Raw genomic sequence first — 21,653 nt, forward strand, 5'->3', positions numbered from 1 at the left:
TCCTTTTCTTTTTACTTCTCCTGCCAATCGCAGGTATATATATAATTATAAATAGATAGATATGACAACAACACTCATATCAATGACAAAACAATTACATTAACAATTATCTTACGTTATTTTTAAAATGTTTTGCTTTTCTTTTTCATAACTTCTTTAACACACTACTTCTCCGCGAAGCGCGGGTATTCTGCTAGTATATATATATATCTCCTTTGGGGTGCAAGCAGCTGTTGCTTAGGGTGCCAGAATCCATTGAGGAAGAAAAATTAAAAACATTATTTGTACAAAATCTTAATTTATTTATCCATTCCTAAATAATTAAATGGGCAGGCTATTTCGTATCTGTGCAATACGCTGCTTGTTAAAACGGATGACTCCAGCTCTTATGTGCACTTAGTGCTGCGTGGGTATTATGAACTATCGTATCTGTTCAAGTTCTATTTAAATTTTAAATATAAGTAATTTTTATTTAGTTGACAGAAATATATTTAGTAGGGATGTAAGTTAAATTTAGTCATCATTGCATAAATTTTTCTTCATCATAGAAATTTAAAGACTAAATTCAACTTCCATTCCTACCAAAGATATTTCTGGCGACTAAATAGAACCTACTTATATCCAAATTCGAGCTATTGAGCTGTCGCCTGCCTGCCTGAATAAGTCACCCTCACTTCGCTCTTACTTTTTTTACTGTTCTTTTAATCATGGCTAGTCGCGGAAAAATTATAAAATGGAAGAAGGATTACACTGAGTATGGCTTTACCAAAACAATTATTGATGGCGAATCGATTATTCATAAAGCTTCAATTGGTGATCTGTTTTTCTGCGTTAACCTCATATTTTTTCATACTTCTTCTCAAACCAAGGGGGTGCGAGCGTAAAATGAATCAGGAAGAGCTGATATATATATATTGAATATATTGAAATAGTTTTACTGTCAAATAATGCAAACAGTATGCAGCACGTGTTTCGCCCTAATTCTGGGCTCATGAGGCGTACACACTCACTGCACCCCAGGTTGGGAATCGAACCTCGGACGTCAGCGCTAGAGGTGAAGCCTGTCATGTTGCGCTGCGGTGTGTGGTTCGTTTATTTGACAGTATGTAGATCGGGGTGTGTATATATATATATATATATATATATATATATATATATATATATATATATATATATATATATATATTAAAGATAACTCCTGTAGCCACAATAAATGCCTTTATTGAATAGACAAACCAGGGATGAACAAGTTCCTTTCTACTGCAGCCACAGCCGCGACACACATAAAAAACATCAATAATAACTCATAAACTTGCAATATTATTTAGGAAAATCGCAACATTTTACTCACCAAAAATTCGGATTATTTGTAAACAAAACCATCGTCCACTCTTGCCTCAAAAACAGTTCAATTACTATGTCGTACGGATTATCAGTGCGCTTCAGTTCAATCAATACCTCACTTTCTATCGCCATCGAAGCTAATGCTGAAAGGTCAACCCGCCCTATGGTATTTCTGGCATAAGTTTCAATTCGCTTTAGGGCTGAAAATGTCCGCTCGACAGAAGCAGTGTACACAGGAATGCTCACCGCCAAATTTAACAATGTGAACAGCTGCCCCATGCTCTTATTCAGATTTTTCTGTTGAAGGAAGTCAAGGAGATCAGTGGGAGATTTTCCCACAAAATCATCCATGGCATACATTACAATCAGTTCTGTTTTTAGCCGAGACAGATCAAAAAGCGCTCCATGGGTCTTGTGTTAAAGTGGAGAAGGCTGCATGCGTGAAATTTTTCTTGTACAGTATTCCCAAAACTTCTGGGGCACGAGGAGCGTGACAAACATCAGGTTTTCGTGGTCTTGAAATCTGGTCTGTGTCTGGCAAATAATTTTGTCCAGAATCCTGCCATGGAGTTGACCGTAGTGCACGCAACGATCTTTCGCTCGGAGCATTTGCGGTGCGTTCAGTGGCCTTGCAGAGTTCCTCATATCGGCTTCTATCCAATCAATGGGTCTCAATACGGTGACGTTGCCGTACGCCTGCTAGAGGACCCTACTGACACCAAATCAAAATCTGATTGGTTGAAGCAACAGGTTAATTGACATTTATTCTGTGTTAGAGTGCATCCACAACATATTGTGAAAGCCTCTCTGCCTGGCAACAAATGATGGCTGAAATGTGATTGGTTAAATGCTTTAAAACGAAACTCCGCCTCCCACGCTGCAGTCTATTCTCTCTGCCTGGCAACAAATGACGGCTGAAATGTGATTGGTTAAATATTTTAATACGAAACTCCGCCTCCCACGGCTATCGAGCTGCATTCTACAGTATTACAGTATATGGACAAAAATACTTTTAAGTTATGACCATTACGCGTAGAATTTCAAAATAAACCCTGCTCGACTTTTGTAAGTAAGCTGTAATGAATGAGCCTGCCAAATTTCAGCCTTCTACCTACACGGGAAGTTGGAGAATTAGTGATGAGTGAGTCAGATAGTGAGTGAGTCTGTAAGTGAGTGAATTAGTGAAGGCTTTGCCTTTTATTAGTATAGATATTTTTTGGAAAATCCAACTTCTGCACTGCCTAGATTTAGAATGGGGCAAAGCTGACAGTCTAATACATACAATACATTTAATTAAAACAGCTGACATGCTTGTAAAATGTCACATCATTTTGAATTCACAATGTTCACTATCTTTGATAGCAGTAGGTGGTTAAAAATGATGTAAAATTTTCAAAAATGAATTAGAATATTAGAGCACCTTTAAGGAAAACATATCATTAAGCCCAACAAAGCCCACCAATCCTATCTATATTATTTATCCTAAAACAATTGAGTCAAGTTTTGAAGGACCAGAAACGTTTACACAACTACTTGGTAATTTATTTCATGTGTCTTTGGTTCTCTGTTTGAAGAAACTCTTACTCAGTAACTATTACTTAGTAAGTGTTGTGAACAAGTGATCGAAGCTCATCAAGAAAGAAAGAAAGAAAGAAAGATTCTTTGACAGTGTCAAGGCAAAGAATTTTCAAGGAAAAAAACAGAAGTAAAAACCAAAGAAAGAATAATGAGTACAAACTATATTAAAGCACACTAAACAAAATGAAACTCAAAATTGACTCAAAGTCCTGATGCTCTAGTGTGATTTTCCCCTAACTAAATGCACACAAGAACATTCCACAGAAACCTACATGTTGAGATTAGTGAGCCACCATCTTAAATAGGTTTATATAGGTATGAGTGATGATATAATACATTATGTCACATTACTGTCCCAATATGATATGACTAGCAATGATCATAATTAATATGGAAGCATCCATTAAAACTAAGCAGAATAGAAAGTAGCAACATTAAACCATAAAAGTATGATAATAATTAATACCAAATACAAAATGAAAGAAAATACAAAAAATATGGGCACAACTAAATTGTTACATGTTAAAAACAAAAATGTTGTAACAGTAACTTAAGTATCATATGAACATGTAGTCTAAACCAGTGTTTTTCAACCTTTTTGACTTGTGGATTAGCAGAAGACTGAGAAAAGTTTTGAGGACCGGGGAGGTAGAAAATGTAATAAATTTATTTACTCTATGTAATTGTTTGTACAACCAGTGCCCGAAGTGGAAATACAGTACAAAAGCAGTGGTACTATCTTATTAAGTCCAACTTCTTAATAGAGTGGAGATTCTACCATTTACATTTATTAACATTTGATCATAGAATAAGGTCCCCCAAGGAGTTTTGAATGTCCAGATTACATGTATACCTGATACATAAGACAGAAAATTATGTACTTTTTTGTTCAAAATGTTATCTGAAACATGTTTATATTGGCTAAAAAACATGACCTGGGAATTCACTGATTTGACCAGTCTCGAAAAATTATTCTATAGACCAGTGATTAGGACACATATTTGTAAAGGAACTCTTGACAGTTTTTAGTTCATCTTACAGATGCTGAATATACACCCTTTGTGAGTTTGTTTTTAATTTTTTTCTGCAGTTATTTTGTTCCTTTACTGGTCTTTGTTGCTTCTCTTGGTGTTTTTGATATATAGATTTCAATGTTTTTTATTTTTAAGGTAAAAAATGAAGTTGAGATTGTGAATATATTTTCATGTCTTTTTGCAGTGCCATATTTATTATTTATGGGAACTGCCATTTAGGTTTGCTACAGGCGATGACCTGGCTATCAGTGTTTGTAAATAAAAAGAAAAAGGAATACTTTGTGTTTTTGTTTGTTTTACTGTGATTAAATAAACAATAGACCTGTGTGGTTTGAGTTCTGAGTATGATCTTTGCTCCTTTATTTAGTTTTGGTGAAAGATAGGGTGGATTTATGGGATTCAACTTGAGTTAGGCTTTTCTACTTTGCCTCTTCTCCTGGTGCATTATAAAAATACGTGTCCCTTTTCATCAGGCATAATCCCTGTAGTGTAATTCATCCCAGACCCTTTATAACACATCACTGTCAGTGGCTGACAGGGTAATGCATGCAACTTTTAGACACCAAAATCTTGCAAAATAAATAACACTTTGGCCCATATTGCATGTTCATTATTCATTTGATACTTAATTACTGAGTGATACATTCTGGATAGCGCTTAGTGCTTTTAATCACCTTGCAGTTCATTTAATGTGGTTTTTGTATTGTGGGTCAAGAATCAATTTTTAATGTGAATTCTAAGATGCATTTCAACATATCATTGCTGAAATAGTTTGTAGTTACTGAGTATTTCAGTTCTTTCCTCACCCAAATGATACATATGCAGGTGATCAAGGCCTAGGCTTATGTCCAAGTAGAACTGTATCTCCTACACATTTTGGCATTGCATTGTAAGGCTCTGTTGTGGTTTTAATGACTTTCTGCCTAACGGGACCTGTGGTGATAACAAAGTGTTGGATACAATGAACAAGCACTCTAGCAAAAACTCTTCAGCCGATCTTGTTACGGTCAGAGTTTGATCTCCAGTTCTCCCTGTGGTAGAAGCTCAGAGAATCTTTGTATTTGGCTTGCTTCCACATTATAACTTGTCTGTCTGGTTTATGGTGGCATCCAGAAATTTACGTTACCTCCATTAATCAAGTTCCAGCTGCCACTGTTGTATCTGTAGTGGCTCTAGGCAAAGGCTATAGTCATTAGTTTTCAATGTAATTGAATAATTGCTTCCTCTTCCAACTAATACAGGTAAATTTGAGAATATGGAAACTAAATGGTAATTATATTGTTTGTCATAGTACAATATTGATTTATAAATTGCTCAGAAAGACATTTTCTAAACAGCCTGTACATTATTTCATCTAAATCTCAGGTCTGTTTTTAATTGTTTTTTAGGTTACAAATATCAAGACAGTGAAGCAAATGGATGAGCTGGTTGAAATGCCAACCAACACAGGCGCCTGGCCCAGACGATGGAAAATCAGACTCACGTCTCTTTTTCACCAGGTAATATTCTGAACATGTCAATTGTTGTGAATACAGGATCCAACCTTAATCTATAAATCACTGATTCAAAAATGCTAAATTAAAAAAAAGAATAAAATCTAAAAATGGATGGTCAATGCATTCAGAATAGAAGTGAAAAATCTGAACTTTAATTGCATGCTTAGGGAAAGGATCCATAATGCGCCTAATTAATGTTATGGTATGCTTACATTTGAACTTAAGCTTTATAAACCAGGGGCAAATCGGAGTAAATGTGAGAGTAAAGTACTGACGATTTTTTTTTCCAAAATTAAATATACTTATAACTGCACATTAATGTACTACAACCCACAACACTTGCAACACCCGCAACACTCACAGTAACCTTCTGTTTCTCTTTTCAATCTGTCAGGTTTATTTGGCTTTTCTACCTCCCTACAGTTGTTCCAACTTTCATTCTGGATTCAGATTCAATTCACTACTGACAAAGCATTGCTACTTACAGCTTAGTCTTGAATGAGTTTGTGAACTATCACTGGAGTTATTGTTGAGCTATCACAGAGTCTGGGATATTTTATACAGTCCTGGACAATTGAAAAAGAGCACCCTCTGGTGGCAGCAGGTACTTTTGCAGCTCTGATCTTCCAGGACTGCTTCTTTCTGTCTGCCCTTGCAGCTAGGCTTTCAGGCCCACAGATGTCCTTGGAGCACTCTGTTTTCCAGCTAGGAGTTTGAGGAATGCAAATTGTGTTCCATTAGTTCCTTATATCATGTTTCTCAGGTTTAACTGCTTTTATGATATCATGACAGCTTTATGACAACCTCACTTTCCTCACAGTGGTGCTACGAAATACTAATAGTGTTGCTTTCGTTTGGTAATGCTTCTCAGCAACTTGCCATATTTTGTGCCATGCTAATGTTAGCCCTACTATTACCACTTCATTGTCAGCACATCCTTTTACACTACCATGAAATCATGTTTCTTTAAAATATGTAACCAGTTTTATACTTCAACTGTGAGGTAACCTCTTGTCAATAACTGCTTGTATGTAAATTTACCTTCTCCAAAATTACAAATACTGTAATATTCTCTTGTAATCAAAAACAAGCTAATTTGCTTTCTATGTTGAAATGTGCAGGAGTACATAAAATAAGTGAAAATCAAAAAGGAAATTGGACTCACACCATCCCTTCAACCACAACAAACCAAAAATGTTTTGCCACTTACTGTATCTGTGACCAGTCCTGGAACTGTATATTATGTCCTAGAATGATGTGTGCTCAGCAGTTTGAGATTACAGTACAGATCTGAGCAATGTAGTCAACTGTCTGACTGGATGTCTAAGAATGCTGTGAGTGTCACAGTGGATAGAAAGGTGTCCTGAAGGATGATGAAGGACCATCATGCCTGGCTGGGATGCCATAATAAAGGAAAACGGATGGATGGGTTTCCAGCCGGGGGGGAACAGGAGCCCTTACACAGCTGGGAGGGCAATATAATGGAAGGACTGGGAGAGACAACAATGTTTGGATCCTTTATACGGACATCCGCAGGGTATGCTGGAACCTGTGGTCATGTGGTGCAGCCCTGTTTGGTTCAGTGGGAGCAGCTGAGATTATTAAGTCCTACCTTCAGGGACTTCTGTTTTACTTGGTAGGGCTTCCACTGGGCTATGCCTTAGCACCGGAAGTGCTACCAGCTCAAGCATAAAAAAAGGCTCAACCCCATCCAAGCAAGTCGGAGCTGGGAGGCAGAGTATGAAGATTGTTTGGAAGAAGAGGATTGGGACAGAGAGAGAGAGCAAGTCTTTATTATTGTGGTGTGCTGTACTAGAAGGGCCTGTAAAGGTACTGGAGAGAATAAAATCATTATATTTCAACCCGTGACTCTGTCTGGCTCAGTGATGCCCCTGTCCTTCGCAATGTCTACAACTAAACCTGGACAAAATAAAAATCTTCATTACAGTTCCTGATTATTTACTGTACATAGTCAAATAAGGTCTTCACTTGGCCCTTTGTCTAACATTGTTAAATCTGTAGTGAATAAAAGAGTGTTTCATTTGATTTTAACCTAAACTCTGAGAGCTACTGTATATAAAAAGGTTGTACAGACATGTTTTTATCACCTTTCAAATATCTCTAAGATGATGTGAATTCTAAATTTTAGAAATATAGAACTCGTTATGCTTGCTCTGCTGTCTTCATTTCTAGACTACAGCAAAGGCCTCCTACCATGTCAAAATCAGAAACCACTAAATAGACTGGTTTCCAGTATGTTATAGGATTGATTTCAAGATTTTGTTGATTACATTTAAGGGCAGTGCATGATCTCGACCCCGCTTAAATCTGTGAAATTTTGGCTTTTGCGGTCAGAGCACCTCAGCTCTGGAATGACTTGCTATCATTGCTATTTTTAATTGCACATTAGATTACAATAACAGTTTTTGTGATATTTTATCAGTAACTGTGCCAACATTTTTTTAATTTACTGATTGCTTTCAATCAATCAATCAATCAACATTTATTTATATAGCACATTTTCATACAAAAAATGTAGCTCAAAGTGCTTTACAAAATGAATAGAAAAATAGAAGACACAATAAAAAATAAACATAAGTCAACATTAATTAACATAGAATAAGAGTAAGGTCCGATGGCCAGGGTGGACAGAAAAAACAAAAAAAAACTCCAAAGGCTGGAGAAAAAAATAAAATCTGTAGGGGTTCCAGACCAAGAGACCGCCCAGTCCCCTCTGGGCAATCTACCTAACATAAGTCAAACAGTCCTCTTTGTATTTAGGGTTTTCATGGAAGGACCTGATGATGATGGTCACATAGACTTCTGGCTTTCAGACCATCAATGTTGGAGCATCATGATGCTTTGAGTAGGTGGTGGTGGTGGCGCAGGCCGCAAGAAACCGGAAAAAGAAACAGAAGAGAGAGTAGGGGTCAGTACAGATTTTGGAGCCACTGTGAATAATTATTATGAAGAATTGAACATACAGAGTATCAGTATTAAGTTAAAGTGAAATTAGAAAAAGGCCTTGTTAAAGTAATGTGTTTTCAGCAGTGTTTTAAAGTGCTCCACTGTATCAGCCTGGCGAATTCCTATTGGCAGGCTGTTCCAGATTTTAGGTGCATAACAGCAGAAGGCCGCCTCACCACTTCTTTTAAGTTTAGCTTTTGGAATTATAAGGAGACACTCATTTGAAGATCTAAGGTTACGATTTGGAATATAACGTGTCAGGCATTCCGATATATAAGATGGAGCGAGATTATTTAAGGCTTTATAAACCATAAGCAGTATTTTAAAGTCAATCCTGAATGACACAGGCAACCAGTGTAGTGACATCAAAACTGGAGAAATGTGTTCGGATTTTCTTTTCCTAGTTAGGATTCTAGCAGCTGCATTCTGCACTCGTTGCAAGTGATTTATGTCTTTTTTGGGTAGTCCTGAGAGGAGTGCGTTACAGTAATCTAGTCTACTGAAAACAAAAGCGTGAATTAATTTCTCAGCATCTTTCAATGATATAAGAGGCCTAACTTTTGCTATGTTTCTTAAGTGAAAAAATGCTGTCCTAGTGGTCTGATGAATATGCGATTTAAAATTCAGATTACAGTCAACAGTTACCCCTAAGTTTTTTACTTCCGTCTTAACTTTTAATCCTAATGTATCCAGTTTATTTCTGATAACCTCATTGAATCCATTATTGCCAATTACTAAAATTTCAGTTTTCTCTTTATTTAGTTTGAGAAAATTACTATTCATCCATTCAGAAATACCAGTAAGACATTGTGTTAGTGTATCGAAAGAGTCGGAGTCATCAGGAGCTATTGATAAGTACAGCTGTGTGTCATCAGCATAGCTGTGGTAGCTCACGTTGTAACCTGAGATAATCTGACCTAACGGAAGCATGTAGATTGAGAATAACAGCGGACCCAGGATAGAGCCTTGTGGAACACCATATCGGATATCATGTGTCTTTCAGATGTGATTACCACAACTCACAAAGAGTTTTCTCCCTGTCAGGTAGGATTCAAACCAATTTAAGACACTGCCAGAGAGGCCCACCCATTGACTAAGGCGATTTCTAAGAATGTTATGATCAATGGTGTCAAATGCAGCACTCAGATCTAAGAGGATGAGAACAGATAAATGGCCTCTGTCTGCATTTACCCGCAAGTCATTTACTACTTTAACGAGTGCAGTTTCTGTGCTGTGATTTGTTCTGAAGCCTGACTGAAATTTATCAAGAATAGCATGTTTATTTAGGTGGTCATTTAATTGCAAAATGACTGCCTTCTCTAAAATTTTACTTAAGAAGGGCAGGTTAGATATGGGTCTAACTGCTTTATATGAAGCAGTTTGCTATGTAAATGAAATATTATTATTATTATTATTATTATTATTATTATTATTATTATTATTATTATAAATAATTGGGTAAGGTCCATATCATAAATCCCATTCAAGTCTTTCAGTATGTGTCCTGAAAGGAGGCCTAAGTGCTAGTATATGTTGAAGATGTAATGCAAGGCTCTTAACAATCTGATTGTAAACATGTGACCAGGATAAAAGTATTTCTGCTTCACAAACACATAAACATAATGTGCCAAAATGATTGTACATGAAGAATTTACCACAATTCATTCAAGTATTACTTTAAGCCTGTACTTTGAATTTTTCAAAATATACAAGAACTAGCCAATCCCCGGCGGCCTCACTTCTAGGAGGGTCCTGCCCAGCTCCCTACTCCTGATCTAATACTTCCCCCTCCCATCGGCCCACAGCCTCTGTCTCGGATCAGTGCGAGTATATCGCTCCTGCAAGTGAACTATGATTCTTAGCGCAATGAGAGAATTCGCAAAATCAACCGGAATGTTCAAGCAAATTCTAGAAAAAAGCCAGATCTAAATCTGTTAAGTACTTCTCACGTTTGCTAGCTAAGCAGATGTAAGATACGCCACAAGGCTGCCGCGTGAGTGAGAAGGGCCTCTGCCGACTGTGTCTCTCTCGGATTCGCACAAATAAATTGCCCCTGCAAGCAAATTATGATACTTAGCGTGATGAGAGAAGTCGCAAAATTAACCAGAATTTTCAATCAAATTATAGAAAAAAAACGATCTAAATCCATTAAGTAGTTCTCTCGTGAAAAGTGGACAGACATACAGACAGACAGGCAGACGTTGGATTTTATGTATATAGAAAATAGGGTTTTGATTTATTTGGAGCCAAGTCATTTTGCTGATGATCATCAGCTACTAACATGGATACTGACTACTGAAGCACTAACCAAAACACTGTAAATACATTCATTGACAAGATTTTTTTTAAGGGAGGACAGGTAATCTGTAAAGTTGTGTACACCACAATATCCTTTTTAATATTCTAATATTAAAATGACTTCATGAGCAATGTACCACTCAGGAAAGAGATGAAGCTTGCACTTTTCAAGTCTGCATATTGATGAGACTTTGACAGCCATGTGCATTTCGTGGATGTAAGACAGAAGCTTTGTGGGCTGTGCTATTTGCTAGAGGCTTGAAAAATGCAGTGTTTATTCCACAGCCCAAAGTCTGCATGACATTGGGAATACATTGTCAGGGTGTCACAATTTACAACAGGTCTCAAAGTCAACCTTTACAAAGTTAAATGCTGAATTGTGATCAAAATATTACCTTATCGGATATCCCTTCCAGTTTTCATTTGTAAGTTTTCTAATTTGATTCTTTCATAACATCTATTCTGACTTTCTTTTGAGTATTTTGGCATTTCATCTGCTGCCATTTACAGTCCAGCTAATCTTTATTATGTAAACTCAAGTGTGTGTCTTGTAATTTTATCAAGCATTGCAAATTCCTGAATATTTGTATTTTGTTCTTGTTTGCTTTTGTAAAGTGCATTGTATTCATTTTTTCAATGAAGGGTATTATTTAATAGCGGTAGAAGGATTGATTTGTTGATTAATTCACTCATTCATTTTGTTACGTTTTACTTCTCCTTAATATAAATGCTGAAAATATTATTATAAATGTTACTACTGAAATCTATTGCGGCAGAGGAAGTTCCATTAAGACTAACAGCTTTTTTCAAGGATCCAGTGTACTAGCTAATTAAATTAGTGTGCCTTTCCAATAGCAGACATTTAACATTTATATCACCAGCTGCACTTTTCACGTTAGCTTGCTTACAAAATATTAAATCTTTTCTTTAATATTCACATGATGCAATTAATCAAATAATAGCTTATTGTTCTAAGATGTAATGGCATCCCATCTGGAACAGGCCCCTGCTGATACAGGCTTTTTGTCTCTTTGCAGTGCTCATTGTAGTAAGCAGGATTAAAACTGATATGCATATACTGTATATTGATACCCTAACCTGTGTATGGAAATCTGATCATCGCTAGTGAAGATACAATTATTAGTGAACTAGTAAATCTTACCTTCTTTAGGACTTCATCTGTAGTTTTTTATATGACAAAACATTTCTACCTGTGTCCTACAAGTCTTCCCTCATTTTTGTCAGATACTTAGAAGGGAACTAGTGATTAAAATGATGACGATGAAGTCTTTAATAATCCAGTTTGCCTTTCTAAGGCAGCAAGTGTTGTATATTTCCTAAATGGATGGCACTGGTTTCTGGTTATATTCTGTGCCTCCTTCAACACCCTTTGCAAAGATTTACAATTTTGAGCTGTGCAGATGCCATCCCAGGATGTAGTATGGATGAACTCTGTTGAGCACCTGTGAAGTTCATGAGAACAGATGGAGAAATCTGAACTTTCCTCAGACATGGGAGGAAGTGAAGGTGTTGTTGGTGAGCCTTCTTGACAAGAGCCGAGATGTGCTGTGCCCATGTCAGTTCATCATGGATCATCAAACCAATACATTCATTGGTGAGCCTCCGTCCATTTCTGTCCTTTAATGATGCTGAAACTCTGGTTCATTGTTTCATAATGTATTGTATTGATTACTGTAATGCCCTCTTCATCAGCCTCCCTGCAAAATCTATACAGAAGCTATAGCACATTCAGAACTCCACAGCCAGAGTCCTCACCCACACAAAGCGTTTTGCTCACATATCCCCTGGTCTCTCCCAGCTTCACAGGTTACCAGTTCCATCAAGGATTAAATTCAAGGTTCTGCTTCTCACCTTCAAAGCCCTACATAATCTTGCCCCCCTCTGCCTCACTCAGCTCCTTACACTCCTCTCTCAGGACCTTGAGCAGTAATCTCCTTACTGTCCCACGCACAAGACTCTCCACCCTGGTCCTTTAGTACTATAGCCCCTCAACTCTGGAACTCTCTTCCTCTGTCTCTCCAAGATTGCTTCTCTTTCTCCACCTTTAAATCTCAACTAAAAACTTTCATCTTTTACAAAGTTTTGTCTCCCCTGGAAATTATTTTAAATTTTTACTCTGTATGTAAAGCGACCTTGGGTTTGTGAAAGGTGCTCTATAAATGTGACTTATGATTTTTTTTTTTTTTATTTAAAGCTGATCACTCTCTCAGAAGTATCCACTCAGATGTAAATGGCAGTGTGGTCTGCCTTCTACTTCCAGCTCCTTAGTTTTGCTGGCATCACTGGATTTATTAAAACTTTAATTATTAAACTGGTTGTACCAAAAACCTGGCACTATTTCGCCTCTATAGGAACTGAATTGAGACTTCTGCTTTAGGGATGCCTTTTAAATGTTCCTTTTGTAATAGCTTCACTTAAAAGCTTCTCTTCAGGTGTGAAAATACAGTCATCTTAATGGGGTGAAACAGAAAATGACCCAGCCTTTGAAGCTGAAAGGGAGAACAGTTTCCTCTGTCATGCAGTTGTTTTTATTTCATTCTGTATATCAAGCTTTGACTTTGGCATTTCTGTCAGCCCAATTAATCAGTAGCATCTTTCAGGAGTAGTATAGTGAAATATCTCCAGGTCCATAGGATTTCACAGGGGTACAGAAAATCAGGCTGACAATGCCTTCATAAAAAAAAAAACGCTTTATTTTCATCCTGACCACCTATTGTAGCAAGAATAATTTATTTCAAGCTTCTAAAAGTATCACTAATACATTTTAGATGATAATATAAGCAGACACTATGATGACATTTCAGTAAGAGATGATTGTGAAGATTCATTATCTTCAAGATTTCTCCTTTGAGAACAATGGTAGCTTTGTTCCATTACCTCTAGGAAGCTGACAATAACTTTTATAGTTTTGGTATTCTGATGCTGACTTTTGATTTCTAAAGTTTAGGCTCACCTGCTGATGATCGTTTGAGGATATTCTCATGCTTATTTTTGTGCATTTTGAAGTTACTTATAAGAACTATTCTTTAAAATGACTAGCATTTAGCTATAAACATAACAAAACATAAGACTTTTCCTCCATTGTGTAGGTGGATACGACTTGTAACAATGTGCAGAACTCCAATTGGGACAGTATGATAAAACATCAGAAATGTTTGCCTCAGTCTTATAGTGGATGGACCCTGGCTTGATTTTTTATGTTTCCCTTGTTTGTAGTAGCTTCTTTTGGGGTCTCTGGTTTTCTCCTGTTTGGTTGACTGGTGTGGTCAACAGTAACACATTATAATCCAACTTATTGAACTGTGTGTGAGAGTCACTATTTTTGTAAGTATGTCAGGTTAGCATTATATAGCCCCAAATTGGTAAAATCTTGCTCAGTTAATCTATTTACTTTATTACAAGGTTGGATTTGTTGCTGTACGTCACCACTTGCAGAACATTTTCTTAAAACAGGATAGATGCACATGGTCATTGTTTTGTTGTGGTAGGGTCCTAGGATGACCCGATTCCCTTTTTATGCTCTTTGTTATGTGTGCCTTAACATAATGCCCCAAATCCCATACTCTTACCACAATTTCAGGGTTGATTGCTAATGTAGTTCATCAATTCCCCCTTTCTTTTACATTCTATAGCCCCAGATAATTAGAGTGGCAGAACAGGCAAGAGAGAAACATACACATTTATTTATGCAATATAGATAATATACCCGCAATCTAAGCAAGCAGAGTACAAATGGGAGTGTTGGCAAAATTATAATAATATAACTTGTCTTGGTATGCTAATTGGCGCCTAGTTCAAACTGGTACAGCATGGCCCTTGGTGGAGTGGCATAAACAGACATGGCCTGTCTGAATGTGGCAGCCAAGGAAGAGAGAGAAAGTGAGAGAAAGAGCTTTTTGGTACCCTGTGTTTACAGTATATACTCACAGATAAGTCGGGAGTTGATTTTAACGTATGATTTCTGGTATTTTATAATGTTGGTTGCATAAGTCAAATGCATAAAACTCAAGCTATTGGTCTAAGAGATTATAATATGCTAACGCCCACCTGAGAGAGTAACCAAGGAGCACATGGCTTTTTTTTTTCTATGTATTGTGCCTACGTGACCACACGGTAATACCCAAACTATTCCAAAGCAATGGTTGCACTGTTTTGTGTTTTTTGTATCTCACACCCTCATACACCTTCATCGTAAGAGCATACCTTATCTATGATGGAGCGTTTGATCAGAAGAAAATATGAAGCTGGTTTTAAATCAAACGTCGTAGAAGCAGCAAAAGAAATTGGTAACTGCACTGTTGCAACAAATTTTGATGTGCCTGAGAAACTGGTGCAAGATTGGAGGAAGCAAGAAGATGTAAAAAAATAATAATTAAGCGTCGCATTTTTGAATGGGCGCATAAGTTGGGGTCTGATTTTATGATTGATTTTTCGGGTTTCAAGACCTGACTTGTATGTGAGTATATACGGTATGTTTGTCCAGCTTCCTTGATGTATCTCCTCGACCAATGGGATAGGCTAACTCCCTACTTAATTCCAGTCTAACCCCAGCCACCTGTATTTCCCCAAGCTAACTGGCCAAACAGTTTCAATAAGATCAATGCAAAGCCTTAAATCCCCCTGCCCAGCACTTAGAAAAGGTCTTACTTGATCTAGTAAGTCATAACTGCCCCTAAGCAAAGACTGTTCATACAGCTTCTCAACAATTTATAATTAGACATTAATTATAATGGACAGGCACCCTATTCAGGGATTGTTCCTGCCTTGCACCCTATGCTTGCTTGGATAGGCTCCTACTCAGGATACTTTCAGTTAACAAAGAAAAATGAATATTTGTGGTGTACACTGATAAGTGTTTTTGTGTTGTGATGAAAGTCCATTAACAACAGCTTCTTCTTAAGCCATTGTGCATAATTGACATGAGAAGCTGAAGTTGAACGTTTTTTTTGCTCGATTTTGTCTTGCCTCAAGCCCAGGTACGCTCTTAGCCAAATCTCCTGCTTGTTGTTGCTTGGAAAAAGCAGCTCCTCAGCTATCACCGGAGACTTGTTTTTACCCTGTTTAATGTTTGTTAATTTTTTGACTACAGTTTATGCCTCAACTATTAGTTCATCTTTATACTTGTTGAATGCAGTGAAACTAACCTGTAATCAGAGCATAACAATAATGGGCAGGATTTTAAATAGTTTTTTGATGTTGTTGAGCCTCATCTCTAAGTTTGCCTTTAGCCATATGTTACATGCGTTATTGTTTGCAAGACATTTAGCAATGGCTCAGGTATTGTCTTATCTTTATTCTAGTTTCTGGCTTAGCCAACTTTGTTAGTGTTTAGAACTCTGCTCACTTATTGACTCCGCCATCCATTTTTGTTTCTACTGTTACTTGTATTTGTCACCTATCCCTGCCCACTTCATCTTCTGCTACTGTGGTTTTTATTCCCATCCCTATGGATTAGTGACCTTTATTTATCTTATTATACTGTACTTATTATACTTCCTTGCTGTCCTGCTGTCTATGTTTAATTTTTTGGAATAAGCCATTAAGCAACATCACTACTGGTTCTTGTGTCTTGCAGTAGTCCAAGTGACCAAGTTCTCCAAGCTTAAATCTTGGCAGGGAAGGAAAAATCCTCAAGATGGGATGATGACCTGGTTACTGTGGTATTGCAAATGGGAAGAATATTTTTTTTCTCTGAATATCATTTACCAGCCCTCATCTGTACTTCATTTGCAGGTGTGGGCCAACTTCTTGGAGTGCTTTTCCCCAGAATACAGAAGAACAACTCTTATGATGATGGCAGTCTGGTTTACAATGTCTTTCAGGTAAGGACAAAGAGAGAAATGGCCACTTACAATATTTGCCAATCTGCAATTTAATACAATTTTCTTAAGAATTCAAAAGAATTCCTCCCACATCCTCAAAAGTATTTGTTAGTTTTTTTTTTGTTTTTTTTTTATATACGTTATTAATCCCAGAGGAGAAAATTGTCTTTTTGCAAGCCCTTTGGATGTTAGAACACAGGGTCAGCCATTGTACAGCAACTTTCAGGGTAAGCGCCTTACTGGGCTAAATTGGACTGGTAGGAATAAACATACTATAAGTGTGCCCTGGAAAGGATGGATGCCCACTCTGACCTGAACTTTATTAAAGGACAAGTCTGGTATTTTTCAAGTCAAAGTTATTTCTTCAAAATCAAGATATATATTAATTTGCCACATTAAATTGTATTCAAAAGTGAAGCATTTTTTTTACAATAGGCCCACAGGTAATAGTAAAAGACTTAAAACTTACAAAATATGTCCACTTTGAAGCAGGAAAGGTTTCTTTTTAAGAAAACATGCCTACCTTGTTTATGAGGAATCACTGATTCTACTAATTATACTACACTACACTACACTAATTTTAGTACTCCTTCTTGTAACTATTTTTCTTGAGGAAAGAAGACTGCAATGGCATTGACTGGCTGTATCAGCCAGGGATGAAGAAGCCATAGTATAAGCTGGCATTCCATTATGCAAATAAGCAGCTTCAGAGTCAGCGGCAAGTGAGCTTATAAAAACAGCAAGCCTGTAATGTTGTAAATAGAAGTCTATCTAGTGCAACAACGGTGAGCGGCCCTTTTCAAAATAGCGAGGCACCTAAAAGAGCCGTGCAAACTACAAGAGGATCCATTCTGGCATTTGGTGCTGGCGCTACAATTCTTTTCCTGTTCCCATATTTGGCTACGGTCGCCATCGTGAGTGGAGTTTAGACATTAATATGAAAGCTGATCAGTACAAAAACAAACAAGTATCTGAAGATGTTTAGAGCAATTTTGTTGTTCAAGAAAATGGTTCACAAATGAGCATAACTAACATGTAAACGTACACTTTAAAAACAAAGCGTTTACAGTTTCCATCAATCTCCTTTTGGGAACCACGATACCTTACAGTTATGGCTTGTAATGCTTAGATTGGATATGAACACTCAAATAGAAGGCTGAAAGTGGATCTGCAAGTCTGTAATGCTCATTTCATTGTGGATGGCTTACCTGCAGCCTAATAGGTAAAAAGAGAACATGTTCCTGATCGGCCATTATCAAAGTCAATTGCTGTTCCGAGCATATTTCGAGTGGGCGATTTCACAGCAGCTGAAACTGAAGCGGGTTGAAATATACAGCCGTAGAATAATAAAAATGGCAATGTTGTTTACTAGTAAACTGAATATTGCGTAGATGAGCAGGTCTTATGTAGGGCAGCGGGGTAGAACAATTCATTACTGTTCATTACTGGTATTGCTTCAGGAATCTAGTGTCATGAGTTTGAATCAAGAATCAAAAAAATAAAATTAGGTAGGAATAATAATGAATAACTATCAAAGATAAAAAAAATCCATATGATCTTATAAAACATATACTGTATATATTTAGTAGAAGAGTAGCAACTTTATATACAATATTGTATTTTAAGTCGCTAAAGATGTGTTAATTGTCAAGTCAAATGGCCAGGAGAACATAAAAAAAAAAGCTGGGGAAAAAAACAAAAAATCTTTGTTTCTTCCAGTTTAATTTTGGAAATTGGAACAATGTTTCAAGAACTTCTTGATTGACTGTCTACATCAGTAAAACATACTGCTAATTACTGTAATAAAGTGGATCATCCTCCGACACATCTAAGTTTTAAATTTTGAGCAGCATTTCCAACTACCTGCAACAGAGACACTCTTCCTCAGAGGCCATTACTTCACATTTTCCACTTGTTCATTGCATCTTTGTACATTACAGTTGCATATTTTGCACTTTTATCTCTACAATTCTGTTCTCCTGTCTGTTTCTTTTTCAATCTGTTGGAGCTCCTCATCAGTATATTCTGACTCGTACAACTATGGTTCAACGATTATGCTAAATGTATCCTAGTCTTCATAGTTGGACATACTGCCAATTTGAAATGATAGTTTATTTGTCTAAATCCTGAAAGAAAACATGTCTGTCAGGAGTCGGTTCTCAAAATGAAAATGGTGAGTCCGGCATTCACAAAATGAGCTAGAGGAAACCATACTATAGCCATAGATTTAGACACAATCAAAAAGATGAGGTGCAGAGGTGATTTTAAAATGGATGAAACCCAAAAGTAGTTTGCTTAATTTATTTTTTTATTCCATTCTAAATTGATATGAATAGACCATTTTACAATGTTTGTGCTATCCCAAAAATAGAAGTATTTGGTAAGTTTAAGTCTTTTTTTCAAGCTAGGACCCATATACCCCTCCATGCCATTGCAAACTTCAAGTACAAAATATTTTTAAAATGTATAAAAAATGCTTCATTTTAGAATGCAATTTTATGTTGTAAATTAATTTATACTATGATTGTGAACTGTGGTGGGCTGGCGCCCTGCCCGGGGTTTGTTACCTGCCTTGCGCCCTGTGTTGGCTGGGATTGGCTCCAGCAGACCCCCGTGACCCTGTAGTTAGGATATAGCGGGTTGGATAATGGATGGGTGGATGGATGATTGTGAAGAACTAACTTTAACTGGAAAAATATCAAATGTATCCTTTAAACAGGTGAGATAATAGATTAGTAGATTTGTTTGTGATTTTGCAAATCTAAAATGGCATTCTTCAGAATGTTATATATAATATGGTTATCTGGTTGGAAAAATCCAAATGGTGTCAACCATAATTAACAATCAGAATAAGGCAGAGAAACACGAATAACAGGATCTTCAAACACTTGGATGTACATGTTGTCTCTGTTTGCTAGGCTTTAAATGACACAGACGACTGTGTAAGCTTATTCAGAATATGACACAAGTAGAATGTGTAAGCGTTTTCAGAATTTCACTGGTAATTACCAGTTTTGAGAAAACAGTTGTCAGAAATCACTAGGGAGATATTACCCCAGAGCTTAAATGGGCCGAAAAGCAAACAACCTCTGAATAAGGAAACAATGATTTCTGCAGCTATTCTTTTAAATTCTGCCTGTACAAGCCATAATGAGTAATGCCAAATCAAACATAATTGTCATAATTGTAATCCTCAGAGTGCTTTATTTTGTTTAAATTCTTCATGCTGTGCTACTGATGGCTCTTGCAGTTATTAATATAGGTTTGTGTTCAGTGTTGTTTCTACTCTGTGCTGTTATCGTTGATCCCTTAATACTGCTTTTACATTCCAATTTGATACTCAGCTACTACGGTCTGACGGTGTGGTTTCCTGACATGATTAAGTATATGCAGAGACAGGAATATGCTCTCCGGACTAAAGTATTCACCAAAGAGAAAGTGGAACACTTCACCTTCAACTTCACTTTGGAGAATCAGGTTCACCGCAATGGAGAATATTTTAATGACAAGTGAGTGAGAACTCTCTATTACATTTTCTGTTTGTAAATGTGCATGTGCATTTGAAATAAATATGCATGCTGTCTATCTGGTGTTTCTTTCTGTGTCAGTTTCCCAGCCAAAACACCAAGTAGAAATCAGTAGACAGTGATAATTGGTGTATGAATGAGTACTGCATAATTAAAAAATGGAGGTACTTCCTACCTGATTATTCATGTTGATTTATTAGTCAGCAACAAATATACCCATGACAATAGACTTGATTCTTATCCTGTTTTTTTTTTTATTATTTATTGACTTGATGTACCCATTGCGGCTGGTGTCGGCTTAGATGCAAATTGGCAAAACTGCGTTCTGAAAATGGATGAACAAATGAACTAACGCAGTTGATTGATTTAGCTTACTTTAACAAAGGAATCTTACTGAACAAGACACACTTGCCAGGTTAAGTGGAATATAAAGTAAATGAATCAAATTTGTGTCATTATTGTGAAAGAAATGAAATTCAATCACAAACTAAACGCCACTTTTAATGATTTCTAATTAAAAAGATTTCTAACCACTTATGAATAAGGTCAAATTCTGACGAAAACATCCAGGTTGGCAGCCAGGTAGATGGTGGTCAATTTAAGTGCTTTTATTGTCCTCCCCTTAAATATCACTGATTTGTTCAATTTCCTTCACCTTGTACTGGTAAGGATGTGGTTTAGAAAGCATTTTAGCATCTTAGCACCTTGTGTGCTAATACTGCATGTTCCCTCCTTGCTTGTAGAGCTGTAAATACTCCACTCCATGCACATTTTAATCCTACACTAAATGTACGTTTACACCATCAACAGCAAAACGGGGTCAACTATTGACAAAGTTGTTAACCATATGTAACCATATGTAAATAAATTTTCAGTTTGTGATAGTTAGTTAAAAAAGAAGAGATTTCCAGAATGTTCTAGTGACTAAGGCTTTGAATTATAAACCACATGGCTTCCAGTCGAGTCCTGGCTCCTGACATCCTGAGGGCTTGACCACGCTAAAATTGTGCAAGTAATATGTTAACTAGTATAATATACTGTGGCTCCAAACTTGAAAACGGCAGTGCATCTGGGGTTCACCTCACAAAGGGATTATATACAAAATATATTTACTGTACTTTGTAAAGATAAAAGGCATCTGCTATTAAAGTGTTGTGAAATGGCAAACTGGTGGCTGGCTCTTCTTGTGCTTGTTCTTATTCCAACTAGCTGTCTATGTTCATTTCAGACACCAGTGAAGGCTTTGGCTCAATCCATTGATTGATTTTTGTGTGTAATGGTGAACATTAAATCTTTTCCTACAATAATATTTTCCTTAATTTTCACTTAAACATATGAGGATGTGACTTTTGATTAGACTGCAATATTTGTTTTAGGTTCTTGAATCTCAAGATGAAGTCTGTGATATTTGAAGACTCCCTTTTTGAGGAGTGCTACTTTGAAGACATCACTTCCACAAACACCTTCTTTAAGAACTGCACTTTCATTTCCACGCACTTCTACAATACTGGTGAGGAGATGTTTGGATGTTTGGTTCAAATGGAATCCCTAATGCTTGTGCACATT

At 36.8% G+C, this 21,653-nt stretch overlaps 1 protein-coding gene across 1 annotated transcript in view; it reads left to right on the forward strand.

Moving 5' to 3' along the window:
* Window positions 1-21,653, forward strand: part of sv2a (synaptic vesicle glycoprotein 2A) — a 233,834-nt gene that overhangs the window by 192,825 nt on the left and 19,356 nt on the right. Inside the window, exons 7-10 of the mRNA XM_039751329.1 lie at window positions 5,345-5,455; window positions 16,472-16,560; window positions 19,905-20,069; window positions 21,464-21,597. Of these exons, the coding sequence (XP_039607263.1) occupies window positions 5,345-5,455; window positions 16,472-16,560; window positions 19,905-20,069; window positions 21,464-21,597 (499 nt within the window). The remainder of the gene's footprint in view (window positions 1-5,344; window positions 5,456-16,471; window positions 16,561-19,904; window positions 20,070-21,463; window positions 21,598-21,653) is intronic.

The sequence above is a fragment of the Polypterus senegalus genome, chromosome 1 (assembly GCF_016835505.1).
Source record: "Polypterus senegalus isolate Bchr_013 chromosome 1, ASM1683550v1, whole genome shotgun sequence".
In the NCBI taxonomy this organism is placed as follows: Eukaryota; Metazoa; Chordata; class Cladistia; order Polypteriformes; family Polypteridae; genus Polypterus; species Polypterus senegalus.